The 19360-nt window shown below is 39.6% G+C and overlaps 1 protein-coding gene across 1 annotated transcript in view; it reads left to right on the forward strand.

Annotated features, from left to right (window-relative positions):
* Positions 1–1581: 1581 nt before the first annotated feature.
* Positions 1582–19360, forward strand: part of FSHR (follicle stimulating hormone receptor) — a 146414-nt gene continuing 128635 nt past the window's right edge. Inside the window, exon 1 of the mRNA XM_066594844.1 lies at positions 1582–1721. Coding sequence (XP_066450941.1) covers positions 1582–1721 — 140 coding nt within the window. The remainder of the gene's footprint in view (positions 1722–19360) is intronic.

Genomic DNA, 19360 nt, shown 5'->3' on the forward strand with positions numbered 1-19360 from the left:
CCATCGGCCTTAACCCCCTCAAATTCTGTACCAAATCCTTCCGAATTGGAGGGGCTACTAAAGCGGCTTGTGTTGACTTTTCAGAAAGTGATGTAATGTGTACTGGACAATGGCGCTCCGTCTGTTTTGCTTGCTATGTTAGGACTGAGCTATTAATTTAACCTATGTTTCTTTTTACCTGTTTAGGTCCAATTGTATTTAGCACTCGTGCCTGCGCAAGTACAGAGCGAATCTGCATAGGCACCGCTCATTCACACGAGTGGGGGCATCACCCTGTCCTAATTTAAACAGCTAAATAGCTTAAAGCGGTGTCCGTGATAGCGGGTATTTGATGCATTTAGCACATACCTACGTGGGCAGATGTGCGTATTTGTGCACCTCCCAGAGACCTCTATAGGGCTCTTTGGTGCGCAATCATGCACAAGATAGGGCAGGTCTCATTTTGTTGCACCCACGAAAACAACGGGGTGAAAAAAGTGAAGAAGGAACCCATTGAAATCAATGAGTTCTGCTCTCTGCGTTATCGTGGCGTATCACGTTCATCTACTTAAGCCCCAAATACGTTGTGCTGAGGTGTGCACAATTTCGCATATCCTCATCTGAAACCGCCCTATGCCATATTATTTGGGCACAGAGACACATATACCTCTTGTAGCGGCACTGAGCATACATAACAACTTTCTTGGGTTCAGTCCTCTGGTTTTTCCACTAGAGACCTCTGGACACCTCTAGTAAGGGCTTCCTCTACACCACCATGTTTGTGCTGGTATTTGCGCACAGAATATCTGCATGCACCAAAGACAGAGAATAGAGCCATTGATTACAGGGTGAATACAGAAGACCGTATGCACAACTACGCATGCTGGAACAGAGCGAACTTATGCATGAACGAGGGAAATTTCTTTCCCCCATTCAAACTCCGATTTCCCACAAAATGGTGCAGGGTACTGTGCAACTACGCTGGTATCAGGTGCACATTTGCGCAACCCCCCATTGAAAACCATGGATTCTATTCTGTACATGTTGCGCGCACAAATATTATGCACGCAAACGCACACGCGTGATTCCGCCCTAATGGGTGCAAAATTACTTCATCCAACCTCATTCATGCACAAATACGTTGTGCTGCAGCGAGAACTTTGGCGCTTACGCTAAAGGGACCCTAATTAAAATAGCCCTGTAGATTTTTTTTTCACGTCATTTTAGGGTACTGTCCCTTTAAGTCCCATATGAAATCCTGGCAGAAGCTCAAGGACATCTGACACTCCTGATAAACAAATTGTTTGGGAATTGAAAAAAAAGTTCCGTGTTTTATTCGCGGCTCATGATGTAAACTAGGCGGTTAATCTCTCCAATTGTGCTGCAAGGTCGTTGTGATGATGGAGTTGTTGTTTTTTTTTTTTACTTTTTTGGACACCGTCACCAAGACGTTAGTTACTAAATAGTATCCTACTAAATGAATTATTTACTCAGCACTCCAGGGCTTGGCTCCGTCCGAAGGCGGACTTAACTCACTTGTTGCAGAACACGGGAATCTCTCACTGCATGGGAAGCCAGCCACGTCCTGAGCTGTACACAGCCATGAGGCTCCTGGGCTACCTGTGTGCGCTGCTACTCTTCTACTCCTGCCAGGGCTGTCACTACTCCAACAGCATCTATACCTGCCAGGGAAGAGATGTGGAGCATGTCCCCCAGGATATCCCCAAAGATGCTACAGAAGTGTAAGTGCAAAACTTCCCTCTAAGGGCTTATTCACACGGGCGAGATTTTGGCGTTGCGAGATACACGAAACTTGCACGAATGGACTTATTCACATATGTAATTTTTTCCCCATGAGGATAAAAGTTGCAGCATGTTCTAGTTTTTGGCATCCCCTCGGAACGCCTCGCCCATTACTTTCAATGGGACCTCCAAAGACATTGCATGCCGTGCGAGGTGCACGCAAGTGCCATTGAAATCAATGGGAAACACTTGCGGTCCTCTGACGCCCGTGAAACACACGCCTGCGGATCGCAATTTCACAGAAGTGATGCAAAAAACTTTTGAATGAAAAACGCCTCGGCGTGAAAAACGCACGTTGGTAAGTGCGAAATCGGGCAGAGTTTCTTGGCCCGAAATCACACTCCCCCTGTGTGAATGTACCCTTAGGCCTCTATCACACGAGGAGCTAGGCACGCAAAAATCACGGGCTTAAAAAATGTGCGGCTATTAGAACCAATGAAGGAATCTGAACATTCCCATAGGAAACCATTAGTTCTAAGAGCCGCATGTTTTTCAATCGCGTGATTTTTGCGCGCCCAGCTCCTCATGTGAATGAGCCCTGAGAGCGGATTCACACGGGTGAGTGTTTTTTTTTTTTACGGATGTGTTTTACACATACCCTTTTGTATTGCACACATTTGCACCCTCTCATAGACTTCTATGGGTACCTTCGGTGTGCAAATGTGCGCAAAAATAGAGCAGGTTCTATTTTTTGTGCGCGTGCGAAAAAAAGTATATAAATACAAACCCATTGAAATCAGTGGATTTTATTCTCTGCTTATCGGGTGCACAAATACACTTGTGTGAAGTCGTCCTAAAACTTTGGAGATCCGATTCTACATCCTATTTATGGTGCTACTTGGGTCTAATTGTGTTTATAGATATGTAGCAGAGCTGAAACTGTGCCTTTAAAGTTTATAATAACACACTGCAACATCACATGAAGTTCTTCCACATGACAAAATCAGCTCTGCTACAACAGAAGACGCCTACTTACAGTCTGACTAGACCATTAACTGTATATTAGCACAGATGTTCAACGATTCTGGCTTTATTATAGGATTATGTTGACGATTATATGATTAGAATCACTCATATCGCTATATCTGGGGGTTTATTGCGCCAGCCACTGGTTCCATAGAAGATATTCATCGTATTACATGGATCTCTTTAAAACTGCATAGACAGGAGGAAAGAACTTATAAATAAGTGATAGAAAAAGGAAAGCAGAGCGTCAGCGCGGGCGGCCAAGACAATTCAGTAAGCAGAGAATTAGGAGGTAAATAAGTTGATGAAAAATTCGGTATACTTACGCTGAGAAAATGCTAATCCGGTTATTTGCAAAAATATATGCAAAGTACTTTAAGATTATTAACAACACAACATCATAGGGAATCAAAATGGGAACCGTGCTGGCAGCGGAGCTTTTCCATAGGATTTCTAAAATCCCCTGTATTTTATGTGCTGTCTCCAAATACCCAAAGCAGGTTATAATACTCTATGAGTCACAGCATGGTAGAGGGAAACATTTTACCAGTATGCGCAAATGTTAGTAAAGTCAAAGGTTACATGGAGTAGATGTGACGTTTGATGAGAGCTATATAGTGTGTGGTATATATATTGGGGGGTGTCAATTGATGTGGAAGTCATGCCATCTGGACCATAGACTACATGGCGTAGATGTGACATTGGATGAGAGCTAGACATGATGTGTGGTAGTCCTTAGGTTGGCTATATATATTGTGGGGTGTCAATTAATGTGGTAGTCATGCCATCTAGGCCATAGACTACATGGAGTAGATGTGACATTGGATGAGAGCTAGACATGATGTGTGGTAGTCCTTAGGTTGGCTATATATATTGTGGGGTGTCAATTAATGTGGTAGTCATGCCATCTAGGCCATAGACTACATGGAGTAGATGTGACATTGGATGACAGCCATCTGTGTAATGGGGGAATAAAGGAGTTTTTTTGCACCTCTGCATATCCGCCTGTGCTGCCAGTCATTATCTTATATTGGATGACAGCTAGACAGGATGTATGGTAGTCCTTAGGTTGGCTATATATATTGTGGGGTGTCAATTAATGTGGAAGTCATACCATCTGGACCATAGACTAGATGTGACATTTGATGAGAGCTATACAGGATGTATGGTAGTCCTTAGGTTGGCTATATATATTGTGGGGTGTCAATTAATGTGGTAGTTATGCTATCTGGACCATAGACTAGATGTGACATTTGTCAAGAGATAGCCTGGATGTGTGGTTGGTTCTAGATTGGCCACATATATTTTTTGTGGAATGTAAAATAATGGGTTAACCATCTGGACCATATTATTGGATATGTTGCTGAGATAGTACATCATCTGAGGTAGACATGTTGTTCCATAGTGGCTGTTACGTAGGCACTGGCATAACTATAGAGGATGCTGTTGCACTTGGCCACAAGAGCCTAAAGGGGCCCATAAGGCCGCTCTTCTCTATATATGGAGCCAAGTACTATGAATAAAGCATTATAGTTGGGGACTCTGTTACAGGCTTTGCATTGAGGCCCAGGAGCTTCAAGTTAGGCCTCTGTACGTAGGTATCACTTGGAGATGATTTACCTTTAAAGGTTTTGGATGTTAAGACTTGGGGTTCTTAGTGCTGAATGCTAAGGATATATAGTTGAAGCTATCTCCCATCCATGAATGACTACAGTTAAGCAAAGCATTTACTTGTTCAACTATTTCCACTAATTTAGGGCAGTTAATATGTGCCTTGAGGTCCCTCAGCAGATTGGTGGTTCACACTTAGGTTCAGTCTCCTCTTGGGATTGGCCACCTCTCTTTTGCTTAGTCTACAATAGGTTCTCCTGGTTTCCGCAGAATTTAGGTGATATGAAGTCTTGCCTTTGTCTCCAAATACCCAAATTGGGTTATTATACTGCATGGTAGACGGAAATTTTACCACTATGTGTAAATCATAGTAAAGGGTACATTGAGCAGATGTGACATTCGACAAGAGCTATATAGCATGCTTGTGATAGCTGAGGTTCGTCATATACAGTATATAATGTGAGGAAGTCAATTAATGTGTGTGGTTGTCCCTAGATTGCCAATACATATCATGGGCAATGGTGGACATGCTGTTACATGGAGGTTTTTACGTAATGGGAAGCCGTTGCATGAGTAACACTTGCAGATGATTCACCTTTAAAAGCTTTAGATGTCTAGATTTGGTGTTCTTCGTGATGAATGGTAAGGATATTTTGTAGACGCTATCTACCGTTTATAAATGAATAACTGCAATTATGACAACCTTCTCCATACAGGAAGTGGTCATTTACCATTTGAAACATCTCTAAAAATTCAGGGCAGATAATATGTTCCTTGAGGTCCCTCAGCAGATTGCTGGTTCACATTCGGCTCCTTTCTCCTCTAGATGCAAGTACTCTTGGGACTGACCACCTCTCCGTAATCTGGGCTAGGGTCTCCTGCCGTTTCCTATTAGACTTAGGTGACATGAAGTTTCTTTTCTGTCTAAAAATACCCAAAGCAGTTTGTAATATTGCATGGTAGACAAAACATTATACCAGTATGTGTAAATATTAGTAAAAACTATTTGGAGCAGATGTGACATTTGACAAGAGCTAGACACCATGTGTGTGGTAGCTGTAGGTTCACCATATACAGTATATATTGTGGGAAGTCAATTGAGGTGTTAGTCATGCCATCTGGACCTTAGAATTTGATATGTTGCTGACATAATACGTCAGCATTGGTGGACATGCCACTACATGGCGGTTAATACATGGTAAAACGTTGTTACATGGGTAACACTTAGAGATGACCTTTCAAAGGTTCTGGATGTCAAGACTTGGTGTTCTTGGTGCTGAATGCTAAGTATATGTTGTAGAAGCTATACACCATCCATAAATGAATGACTACAGTTATGACAACTTTGTCCACATACAAAGCATTCATTTGTTGAACCATATGTATTAATTAAGAGCAAATAATGTGCCCTTTAGGTCCCTCAGCAGATCGTTGGTTTGCACCTGGCTCCAATCTCCTCTGGAAGAAAGTACTTTTGGGACTGATTGCCTCTCTGTCTCCTGGTCTAGATCAGTGTTCCTGAACTCCAGTCGTCAGGGACCCCCAACAGGTCATGTTTTCAGGATTTACTCAGTATTGCACAGGTGACATAATTATTGTCAGTGCCTCAGACATTGCCACAGGTGTTCTTACTATAGGATATCCTAAAAGCATGACCTTTTGGGGGTCCCTGGAGACTGGAGTAGAGAAACACTGGTCTAGATTATCCTGGTTCTTGTAAGAGGTGACATGAGGTCATCTTTATGTCTCTAAATACCCAAAGCAGGTTATAATACTTTGTGAGTCACAGCATGGTAGAGGGAAACACATTACCAGTACGTACAAAGAGTTTGGCGAAGAGTTTGAACGTCCGGTGAGGAAAAAAAAAACCTCGCTCATGTGCAACTACACTCCGTACCGGTAAGCGTTGTTGCATATATGGCCATCTGAAACCACCCTCACAGTGCCGTTGGAAGCTCTGAGGTTGGGCATTCACCATGTAAGTGCTCAAGCGAGGAGAAGTACAAATTTATATGGCATAATGTGGGAAATGGCATAAGTTGCTACATTGGTGGACATAGAGCTATTATACATGAAGGCATTCTCTTACAATTTCAGTCCTCTTTAATAGTACAGCAAATAAAATGGTTTTTTTTAGGTCCTCCACCAATTCGCTGTTTTACTCCTAGCTGCAAACAGCCTGTGTTTCCTTTTAGGACTGAACACTTCTTTGTCTCTTGAACCTAGTTCTTTGGGTTTCTAGAGAAGATCCGCAGTGTTTAGTTGCCATGAGCACTGGTGTAACTATAGGAGATGCAGGGGATGTGGTTGCACCTGGGCCCTGGAGCCTTAGGGGGCCCATAAGGGCTCTCCTCTCCATATAGGGAGCCAAGTACTATGAATAAAGCCTTATAGTTGGGGCCCTGTTACAGGTTTTGCATTGGGGACCGGGAACATCAAGTTATGCTTCCAGCCATGTGATCTCCCGGGTATAAGTTGTATAGTATGGGAGTATACTTAGTTTTGGACAAATAGATTGAGTGGGACTCAAGGTCCCTTAGCTGAAAGTAGAAGAGAAATGATAGTATAATAGAATTGTATGAATGCATGAGGAAGGTATGACTTGGGTCTCTGGCACACTAGCGTGTTTGGGTCCGTGTGCTGTCTGTTTTAATTCACAGACAGCATATGGACCCGTTATAGCCTATGAGGCTATGCACACCAATGTGATTTGCATCTGAACCTCTCGAATGCAACTTGCACACATGGCAAATGTGCGACCGGCCTTAAAGGGGTTGTCCAGAATTTACTAATCATAGGTGTGTGTCATCTGTTTTTTTTTTCACACGCACACAAAAAAAAGAAGGGACCCAATTTTTCTTCTAGAATTGCTCAGAAATGATTATAAAAATTGTACTGTATTTGGATGTCTCCCATGTGCACTCGTGTTTTTTTGTGGCACCCATTGACTTAAATGGACCATGAAAACTGACCAAAATAGGTCATACTGCAATTTTTTATGGGGAACATCATGATGCAAAAAAAAGAATAATCCATTGTAAACACCCCCGTAAATGTTCATGGGTCTGTGTGCTGTCCATGTGCTGTCAGTTGCATGCAGGAACAGCACACGGACTGAAAATACAAGTATGCTTGTATGAGTAAGCTCTTATTTAGCCTCTACATCCCTTGAGTCATCCACAGAATTCTGAATATGCCAATGTCCCGGAGGTTTGAGCAGGACCAGCGCAAGCATTGAGGAGCCTGACTTGTCGGGGATAGATTCATTAGGTGACCGGTGACAGCTTCCCTTTAAGAGCACTGAAAAAGTTGGCAATCAGTATGATTTCCATATGTAATCATGTCCCCAGCTACAGTTAAAGGCTCACATTTTTTCTGTTACAATATTTGGGATGTAGCCTTCCAGTTGCAAAAATGAGAGTGCCAAAAACATGGTGGTAAGCGACGTCACGAGAAACCCAGCATTGGTCAATAGTGAAGGCTCAATTCCCCAACATATATGCATTCCTTACTATTCTGCTCCCCAGATTAAGGACGGCTTCACACGAGCGTAAGCGCAAAAACGCACGATAGCACAACTTTTTGCACAGTGTATCCGCTATTTTTGTTGTACTTTTTCCGCTGCCATGGATGCGTGCGCCATTTTTTCTTCAGATGGACATATTTTTGTGCGTTTTTGCACATGTAAAATATACGCATAAAATAAAACACATTGATGTCAATGGGCTTGTTCTCATTAATGACATTTTGTTCGCTTTACGTGCACTTGCAAACAAATAGGACCTATTCTATATTTCTGCGTATTTGCAAAGGTCCCCATTAACCCTTTCCAATCCAATTTGTATCCTGGTTTTCCTAGGGGGCTTACTCTTTTTCTGCCGTTATACAACAGCGCTATATGCTGGCTAAAGCCAGTACTGCATGAGGTGACACGTTGGATAGGCTCTCCGACAGCAGAGAGACTGGCAATATACAGTAAGAAAACCCTGACGGACGTCTTCCAACATCAGAGTGGGACAGCCTTAAATCATAATGTCTTCAGAGGCCAGACAGTGGATTGGAATGGGTTAAAATCTATGAAAGAAGCGTAAATGTGCATGCAAATCCAAAATATGCTGTGCAAGTCCACAAAAATAGAGCACGTCTGGACCTCAGTAGGCTGAATAGCCTTTTAAATCAGGGCAGGAGAGTGTATATTAATATGACCTGCATATGCAAAAAAGGGCAAAAAACAATGCAGATACGCGTGTCAATTAACCCCGTTCACTGCGCCAATACGTTGCGCGTTTGCTGGACTAAAGAAGCACTCAGCCAGTCTGTATCCATGTATATATTTGTGCATTATGTGTTGCCGGCTGTGTATTGTACCGGCCCGGATGGATGTGCCCTTTTGCATGCAAGAAGTTGTACAATACTAAACAAGACAACAGGACTTGGCAGTGCCCGCGGGCCGCGGCATTTGTGTAATATCGTTCAAAGGTATGTTGATATTGGACGAGCTGTAACTCACGGGATTCTTTCCCAGAACAACTCCAAAATGTACGATGTTAATGGAGTATTTAAAAAAAATGAAAATTATGCGCAGTTCTCCCATATGATTTTTGCACAATATTTCCGTTTTGTCATGGTTCGTTCCCATCAGCGTCGGAGGTTAGGCTTGGAGCCTCCATTGCTGATTTCCACTAGAACACAGGACGAAATAGCGCCACAAGCAGCTCTATTCCATCCTGTAAATTCCGTCAAAATGACGGACTGCTCGCCAGTAAACGAATGGACCGCCAGTACAGCCAATGGGGGACCGTTCGTTCCATCATAAGACGATACCGTTGAGCTGTGGGGGGGGGGGCTGATTGGAACAGGAAAATGGAATCCCCTAATGCTGATGTGAACGGCCCTTAGCCAAATATATGGAAAAGCTTGTCCTCTAGGGCGGCCTTAGATGAGCATATGCACAATTGCGCATGCTGCAGCGCAACATGTTTTTAACAGTGAACAAGGTTTGATGAGGTAGATTTGCGCACATATCGGCGCATACAACTGTACTTTTTGCGCACGCACAACACATCCCTTCATTGATGTAAGAGGCTATTTAGCCTAATGAGGTCCAGATGTATTCTTTTCTTCTAGGAATAGTGCAAGATATTGTGCATTTGCGCGCATATTGAGTAAGCTGTTTTTTTTTCACACCTCTCATAGATTTCTACACGGGAAAATAGACCAGGTCCTATTTTTTTCTGCACACGCGGAAAACGTGAGAAAAAAAAAACCTGCCAACCAATCACAGCACAGCTTTAATTTTACGTCAGCAGTGTGTAAGAAATGAAATCTGCACTGTGATTGGTTGCTAGCGGCAACAAAGACAGATTTTCTTCTATACAGATTTTATAACTGTGTGGAGCCAGGGTGCTTTTCCACTACATAGATGCTATGGTGATGAAGAGTGATTACATCTAGTTACATAATAGATATGAATTGAGATGGTAGCATGCAGCAGTTAAACGGCGATCGAGCCGTTTCCTGTAGTGCATATCTTGTATCCGGCTTCTTTTTCTGTGAGTTATGTTTTTGAGCATTTTTTCTCACCTCTGTGATTTGAGCATTTTGTAGTTTATTGTGAGAGAGCGTTGGTTCTGGCGTATGCGCGGTGGCCTTGCCGTGGCGCGCCTGCTTATGTGTTTTGGGCCTAAAATACTAACTAAAACCCGCATTTATCAGTGTGCATTTTTTATGCATGCAGTTGGCTAAAGATGCTGGAGGAGCCCAGGCTGACATGCCAGTGTGGCACACTTTTAATGCAGGGCAATCCACTGCTTAGTCAGTGCCGGTTGTACCCCTGTATGTGTGGCGCACATCTCTATCACGGTCTTCCTGGTATCAGCTCTTATGGTGCAAGCTGGGTCTGTTGGCAGTCACTCCTCTCCCACCCTGTGTTGAGTTGAGTGGCTGATCAATCAGCGGGGACCTGAAAATTTTTGCTCTTCTACATAGCAATCTGGCTTGCTGCATGCTACCAAGTTAAACGGCGATCTAGCCTTTCCTGCAGAATATCTCTTGTATCTGGCCTCTTTTTCTGTGAGTTATGTTTTTGCGATAGATATGAAAGCGATAGATATGAGAGAGATAGATATCAGATAAAAAGATAGATATGAAAGAGATAGGCATATATGAGATAGAGATAGATAGATAGATAGATAGATAGATAGATAGATAGATAGATAGATAGAGCGAGAGAGATATGAAATAGATAGATAGATGGATGTGAGATAGATATGAGATAGATAGATAGATATGATATGATGGAGATATGAAATATATATGAAAGCGATAGATATGAGAGAGAGAGATAAGATAGATAGATATATAGATAGATATGAGAAAGAGAGAGACAGGTATGAGAGTGATAGAGATATTAGATAGATAGATAGATAGATAGATAGATAGATAGATAGATAGATAGATAGATATGAGATAGATAGATAGATAGATATGAGATAGATAGATAGATAGATATGAGATAGATAGATAGATAGATAGATAGATAGATAGATAGATAGATAGATAGATATGAGATAGATAGATAGATAGATAGATAGATAGATAGATAGATAGATAGATATGATAGAGATATGAAAGATATATGAAAGCGATAGATATGAGAGAGAGAGATATTAGATAGATAGATAGATAGATAGATAGATAGATAGATAGATAGATAGATAGATAGATATGAGATAGATGTGAAATAGATATGAGATAGATAAATAGATAGATTGAAATTGATAGATATGAGAGAGAGAGATAGATATGGCAAAAAATACAAGAGACAGATCCATGTTGGCAAATAATAGCAAATATTTCCTTCCTGACTCCCAATATGGCAAACAGATTAAACTTCTGGATCAATAACTAGAGATGAGCGAACGTGTTCGTCCGAGCTTGATATTCGTGCGAATATTAGGGTGTTCGGTATGTTCGTTATTCGTAACGAACACCATGCGGTGTCCGGGTTACTTTAACTTTCTTCCCTGAGACGTTAGCGCTTTTTTTTGGCCAATATAAAGACAGGGAAGGCATTACAACTTCCCCCTGTGACGTTCAAGCCCTATACCACCCCCTGCTGTGAGTGGCTGGGGAGATAAGGTGTCCGCCTGATATAAAAGTCTGCCCCTCCCGCGGTTCACTATGGATGCAGTCTATATGCGCTCAATGGGGCCAGCGGCAGCAGCGCTGACCCCATTGAGAACATATAGAAGACAAATCCTTCTTCTCTGGCACAGCTGTAACAGCTGTAGCAGAGAAGAACGATGTTTGCCCATTGAATTCAATGGAGCGGCAATACAGCATGTTCCACTGAATGCAATGGGCTGCCGGCGATCGCAGGATGAATGGTCGGAAAGGGGTTAAATATATAACCCCTTTCCTGCAATTCATCCAGAAATGTGTTACACTAAAAATATATACCGGCGTATAAGGCGACCCCCCAACTGTCACCTTATACGCCGGTAATACAGTGGAGCAAAGAATAAAAAGCATTACTTACGTTTTTAGATGATCTGCGCCGCTCCTGCAGGCTGTCGCTCCCTCCTAATCCACGGCAGGAGTATTCCTTTCTCCACGAAAGGCTTGAAATCCCCGCCTCCAGAAACACAGCCAATCACAGCCATTCAATGACATCATTGTCATTGGCTGTGATTGGCTGAAGGCATGTGTCTTTCTGGAGGCAGGGATTTAAAGCCTTTCATAGAGAAAGCTTGTCTGCCGTGGATTAGGAGGGAGTGACAGCCTGCAGGAGCGCCGCAGATCATCTAAAAACGTAAGTAATGATTTTTATTCTTTGCTCCACTGTATTACCGGCGTATAAGGTGACAGTTGGGGGGTCGTCTTATACGCCGGGTCGCCTTATACGCCGGTATATATTTTTAGTGTAACACATTTCTGGATGAATTGCAGGAAAGGGGTTATATATTTAACCCCTTTCCGACCATTCATCCTGCGATCGCGGGCAGCCCATTGCATTCAGTGGAACCTGCTGTATTGCCGCTCCATTGAATTCAATGGGCAAACATCGTTCTTCTCTGCTACAGCTGTTACAGCTGTGGCAGAGGAGAACGATCTTTATGCTGACAGTGGGGGGGGGAGCACTCTTGCCGCTATTGTGGCTTAATAGTGGGACCTGTGAACTTGAGATGCAGCCCAACATGTAGCCCCTCGCCTGCCCTATCCGTCACTGTGTCATTCCCATCACTTTCTTGAATTGCCCAGATTTTCACACATGAAAACCTTAGCGAGCATCGGCGAAATACAAAAATGTTCGGGTCGCCCATTGACTTCAATGGGGTTCGATATTCGAAACGAACACCCGGACATCGCGGGAAGTTCGTTCCGGATAACGAACACCCGAACATTTTGGTGTTCGCTCATCTCTATCAATAACCCATCTCCAATAATCGGGTGACTATAATTTATAACACAGGGTGATTCAAAAAGAATGGTGCAAAAGTAAAGCTAATTTCTTCATACGTAAATTGACATACAACAGCCGGAATGACATGAGAATACAGTGTTCATATTGGGACATCCTCAGCTGTCAGTCAAGCATCCTATTAATGAATGTCTGACACCGACATTAGTGCTGGCAAACTGTAAGAAAGGATAAAAGAATTCTGCAAGGTTTTATGAAACCTTACAGATGTTTGATGTCTGCACAGTTGGTAATACGCAGTTGTTAGTCCAGTTCTGATGTCCCGGCAACTCCTGTTATTGATCATTTATCCTCATCATTTGGTTGCCATCACCCTCTGCCCTGTCATCTAATTAGGAGTCCCAAGTTTGTATTGGTGTTTTTTTCATTGTGTTATGTGTTTCATACTTAGAAGTTTTGTGACATTCAGTTGCTACACTAAAAAGTGTGGCTGTTCTCATATCTATCTATATCTACATCTATCTATCTATATATCTATCTCATATCTATCTATCTGTCTTCTATCTATCTCATATCTATCTATCTATCTATCTATCTCATATCTATCTATGTCTTCTATCTATCTCATATCTATCTATCTATCTATCTATCTCATATCTATCTATCTGTCTTCTATCTATTTGTCTATCTATCTATCTCATATCTATCTATCTAATAGCTATCTATCTGTCTTCGATCTATCTCATATCTATCTATCTATCTATCTATCTCATATCTATCTACCTATCTATCTATCTCATATCTATCTATCTATCTATCTGCCTATCTCATATCTATCTATCTATCTATCTCATATCTATCTATCTTTCTATCTATCTGTCTTCTATCTATCTCATATCTATCTATCTGTCTATCTCATATCTATCTATCTATCTTCCATCTATCTATCTGTCTTCTATCTATCTCATATCTATCTATCTATATCTATCTATCGTCTATCTATCTATCTCATATCTATCTATCTATCTTATATCTATCTATCTATCTATCTATCTATCTATTTCCTATCTATCTTCTATCTATCTATCTCCTATCTATCTGTCTTCTATCTATCTCATATCTATCTATCTGTCTATCTCATATCTATCTATCTATCTATCTCATATCTGTCTATCTATCTATATATCTATCTATCTGTCTTATATCTATCTCATATCTATCTACCTGTCTATCTCATATCTATCTATCTATCTATCTGTCTTCTATCTATCTATCTATCTCATATCTATCTACCTATCTATCTATCTCATATCTATCTATCTATCTATCTGCCTATCTCATATCTATCTATCTATCTATCTCATATCTATCTATCTTTCTATCTATCTGTCTTCTATCTATCTCATATCTATCTATCTGTCTATCTCATATCTATCTATCTATCTTCCATCTATCTATCTGTCTTCTATCTATCTCATATCTATCTATCTATATCTATCTATCGTCTATCTATCTATCTCATATCTATCTATCTATCTCATATCTATCTATCTATCTATCTATCTATTTCCTATCTATCTTCTATCTATCTATCTCCTATCTATCTGTCTTCTATCTATCTCATATCTATCTATCTGTCTATCTCATATCTATCTATCTATCTATCTCATATCTGTCTATCTATCTATATATCTATCTATCTGTCTTATATCTATCTCATATCTATCTACCTGTCTATCTCATATCTATCTATCTATCTATCTATCTATCTATCTGTCTTCTATCTATCTATCTATCTCATATCTATCTATCTGTCTTCTATCTATCTATCTATCTTTCATCTATCTATATATCTGTCTTCTATCTATATATCTGTCTTCTATCTATCTCATATCTATCTATCTATCTATCTATCTATCTCATATCTATCTATCTATCTCATATCTATCTATCTGTCTATCTCATATCTATCTATCTATCTATCTATCTATCTATCATCTATCTATCTATCTTCTATCTATCTCATATCTATCTATCTATCTATCTATCTATCTATCTATCTATCTATCTATCTATCTATCTATTTATTCCTATCTATCTTCTATCTATCTATCTATCTATCTATCTATCTCCTATGTATCTGTCTTCTATCTATCTCATATGTATCTATCTATCTATCTATCTATTTCCTATCTATCTCATATCTATCTATCTATCTTCTATCTATCTATCGTTCATCTATCTATATATCTGTCTTCTATCTATCTATCTATCTATCTATCTGCTATCTATCTCATATCTATCTATCTATCTATCTATCTATCTATCTATCTATCTATCTATCTATCTATCTATCTATTTCCTATCTATCTTCTATCTATCTATCTCCTATCTATCTGTCTTCTATCTATCTATCTATCTATCCATCTATCTTCTATCTCATATCTATATATCTATTTCCTATCTATTTCCTATCTATCTATCTATCTATCTATCTATCTATCTGTCTATCTCATATCTATCTGTCTATCTCATATCTATCTATCTATTTCCTATCTATTTTCTATCTATCTATCTATCTATCTATCTATCTGTCTATCTCATATCTATCTATCTATCTATCTATCTATCTGCCTATCTCATATCTATCTAGCTATCTATCTCATATCTATCTATCTTTCTATCTATCTGCCTTCTATCTATCTCATATCTATCTATCTGTCTATCTCATATCTATCTATTTATCTATCTTCTATCTATCTCATATCTATCTATCTATCTTCCATCTATCTATCTGTCTTCTATCTATCTCATATCTATCTATCTATATCTATCTATCGTCTATCTATCTATCTATCGTCTATCTATCTATCTATCTATCTTCCATCTATCTATATATCTGTCTTCTATCTATCTCATATCTATCTATCTATCTCATATCTATCTATCTATCTATTTCCTATCTATCTTCTATCTATCTATCTCCTATCTATCTGTCTTCTATCTATCTCATATCTATCTATCTGTCTATCTCATATCTATCTATCTATCTATCTATCTATCTCATATCTGTCTATCTATCTATATATCTATCTATCTGTCTTATATCTATCTCATATCTATCTACCTGTCTATCTCATATCTATCTATCTATCTATCTATCTATCTATCTATCTATCTATCTATCTATCTATCTCATATCTATCTATCTATCTATCTATCTATCTATCTATCTATCTATCTATCTTCTATCTCTCATATCTATCTATCTATCTATCTATGTTCTATCTCTCATATCTATCTATCTATCTATCTATCTGTCTTCTATCTATCTATCTCATATCTATCTATCTGTCTTCTATCTATCTATCTATCTTTCATCTATCTATATATCTGTCTTCTATCTATATATCTGTCTTCTATCTATCTCATATCTATCTATCTATATATCTCCTATCTATCTATCTGTCTATCTCATATCTATCTATCTATCTATCTATCTATCTATCTATCTATCTATCTATCTATCTATCATCTATCTATCTATCTTCTATCTATCTCATATCTATCTATCTATCTATCTATCTATCTATCTATCTATTTATTCCTATCTATCTTCTATCTATCTATCTATCTCCTATCTATCTGTCTTCTATCTATCTCATATGTATCTATCTATCTATTTCCTATCTATCTCATATCTATCTATCTATCTATCTTCTATCTATCTATCTATCGTTCATCTATCTATATATCTGTCTTCTATCTATCTGTCTTCTATCTATCTCATATCTATCTATCTATCTATCTATTTCCTATCTATCTTCTATCTATCTATCTCCTATCTATCTGTCTTCTATCTATCTATCTATCTATCTATCTATCTATCTATCCATCTATCTTCTATCTCATATCTATATATCTATTTCCTATCTATTTCCTATCTATCTATCTATCTATCTATCTATCTGTCTATCTCATATCTATCTATCTATTTCCTATCTATTTCCTATCTATCTATCTATCTATCTATCTATCTATCTATCTATCTATCTGTCTATCTCATATCTATCTATCTATCTATCTATCTTCTATCTATCTCATATCTATCTATCTATCTATCTATCTATTTCCTATCTATCTTCTATCTATCTATCTCCTATCTATCTGTCTTCTATCTATCTCATATCTATCTATCTGTCTATCTCATATCTATCTATCTATCTATCTATCTATCTATCTATCTATCTATCATCTATCTATCTATCTTCTATCTATCTCATATCTATCTATCTATCTATCTATCTTTCATCTATCTATATATCTGTCTTCTATCTATCTATCTATCTTCCATCTATCTCATATCTATCTATCTATCTATCTATCTATCTATCTATCTATCTATCTATCTATCTATCTATCTATCTATCTATTTCCTATCTATCTTCTACCTATCTATCTCCTATCTATCTGTCTTCTATCTATTTCATATCTATCTATCTATCTATCTATCTATCTATCTATCTATCTATCTATCTATCTATCCATCCATCTATCTTCTATCTATCTCATATCTATCTATCTATTTCCTATCTATTTCCTATCCATCTATCTATCTGTCTATCCCATATCTATCTATCTATCTATCTATCTCCTATCTATCTATCTATCTATCTATCTATCTATCTATCTATCTGTATATATAGCTATATAAGACCCTTCACACAAACAGATTTGCGTTGCGGAAACCGCGAAGGGCATCTGTACTGCGTATCTGCATTAAATACTGTTGTAATATGCTATGGAAAAGTCCTTCTTCCTGCACATGAGGGGAAATCAATAGCGATTTCTGCGAACGAAGGAAAAATCGCAGCATGTTCTAGTTTATTGCTGATTCCGCATTGACGGCTTCCATTGAAGTCAATGGAAGCTGTCTGACTCGCCGCCCTTGACACATTTCAAGAAAAAAATCTGTACTGTGCATGTCCAATGGCTCGCTGACCAGACCATCCGCTGTATGGATAATGAAGAAAGAAGACAGGAGCGCAGGGATGCCGGTTGGGGTCAGAGCTGGATTCGTCTGCGAGCTCCGGAATCCGGCTCTGCCGTGTGTAGGCGGCCTAATCATTACAGGGCTCTTGTCTGATATTTATGTAATACAGTATCTTCTTGAATAGATAAGTATGAAGACACATTGGTGTTTAAATCAGGTTGTTTTCCATCTTCATTATTTGGCAGCATGTCAACAACTTGTTTACTATACACGGTTTTCTTGCATTTTGATAGTGTTACTCTAATCCATGTGTCAGCCTGAATGATTCATTGCTATAGGCTTGATAGAGCCCCACGCGACTGTCTGTTTGGACATAACACACATGACAAATATAAGCATTTAGGAGATGGACAGATGCAGCAAAGTTTAACCGAACTTGTAATTCGTTACCATAACTTTCTGTGCCCCTGTTTGTTTACCCTTTCAATTACTTTAAAAAGGTTTTTGTTATCCTAAGATAAGATAAGAACAGCTTTTAAATAGTTTGAAGGTTATAGAAACCTTTGTACGTGACAAAATCGATACACACAACTCTTGCCAAGACCGCCTGCACACAAACAGATTTGCATTGCGGAATCCACAGTCCGCGTCCGCATCGCGAATCTGCAGCAAATACTATTCGCAACTTGTAATGTAAAAGTGCTTCTTTCTGCACGCTTGTGGAAACAAATCGTGATTTCCGTGAGCGTGTTCTATTTTACTGAAGATTCCGCACGGATGTCTTCTATTGAATGTCTGACCCACGGCCCATCCGCAATTGACGGGTACCCGTGTCATCGCATAGCGACGGCACGGGAAAAACAAAGATTGAAAAAAAAAAAATCTGTACCGCGCATGTCTGGCGGTGAGCTGCCGCAGCCATCCACAGTACAGGTAAAGAAGACAAGAGAGGTTCGTGAGGACGCCAGCTGCGGTCAGGGCCAGATTGTGCTGCGGGCTCATGCATGCAAAATAAGACTGGTTCGTGTGCAGACGGCCTAAGTCCCTGGAGAAAAAAAAATATGATGCATTTATATCTGTTTTTACATGAAGCTTTTTTTCTTATGCATTTATATTTCCTCATACTTGGTTTGATGTTTCTCCTACATTCAGATTTGTGGTTTCAGTGCTTCCCAGCACTGATCAGTTGGTCTCTCTCATAAATGCACACAAGTTCAGCTCCCCTTCCCCTCTCCTCTTTCAGAGGCTGTGTAGGATAACCACGCCCACTCAATACCACACAGCTATATTGTATCCTCTGTCTGAGTAGCTGCTGGTCTGTTCCCTCTCACTGCTTATAATAGCAGAAAATGCACCAAAAGTGAATTACAGCCCTTTGTGATAGTAGTTTTCTGTGCTCTCTGTCCTCCTGGTCTCTTCCACCAATCTTTGCACTGCCTTACAGCCCTCTCTAATAGGTCAGTGAAAAGGCAGTGAATGTATGTTCACAGCTGGAAGGAGGAGCTTAGAAACAACCCCGTTTAGGACTCCAGTCTGCAGTGCCTTGGAAAGCCATACAAGCGTAAAAATCAAAGAATCAGAAATTG

This window comes from Eleutherodactylus coqui, chromosome 3 (genome assembly GCF_035609145.1).
Source record: "Eleutherodactylus coqui strain aEleCoq1 chromosome 3, aEleCoq1.hap1, whole genome shotgun sequence".
NCBI lineage: Eukaryota > Metazoa > Chordata > Amphibia > Anura > Eleutherodactylidae > Eleutherodactylus > Eleutherodactylus coqui.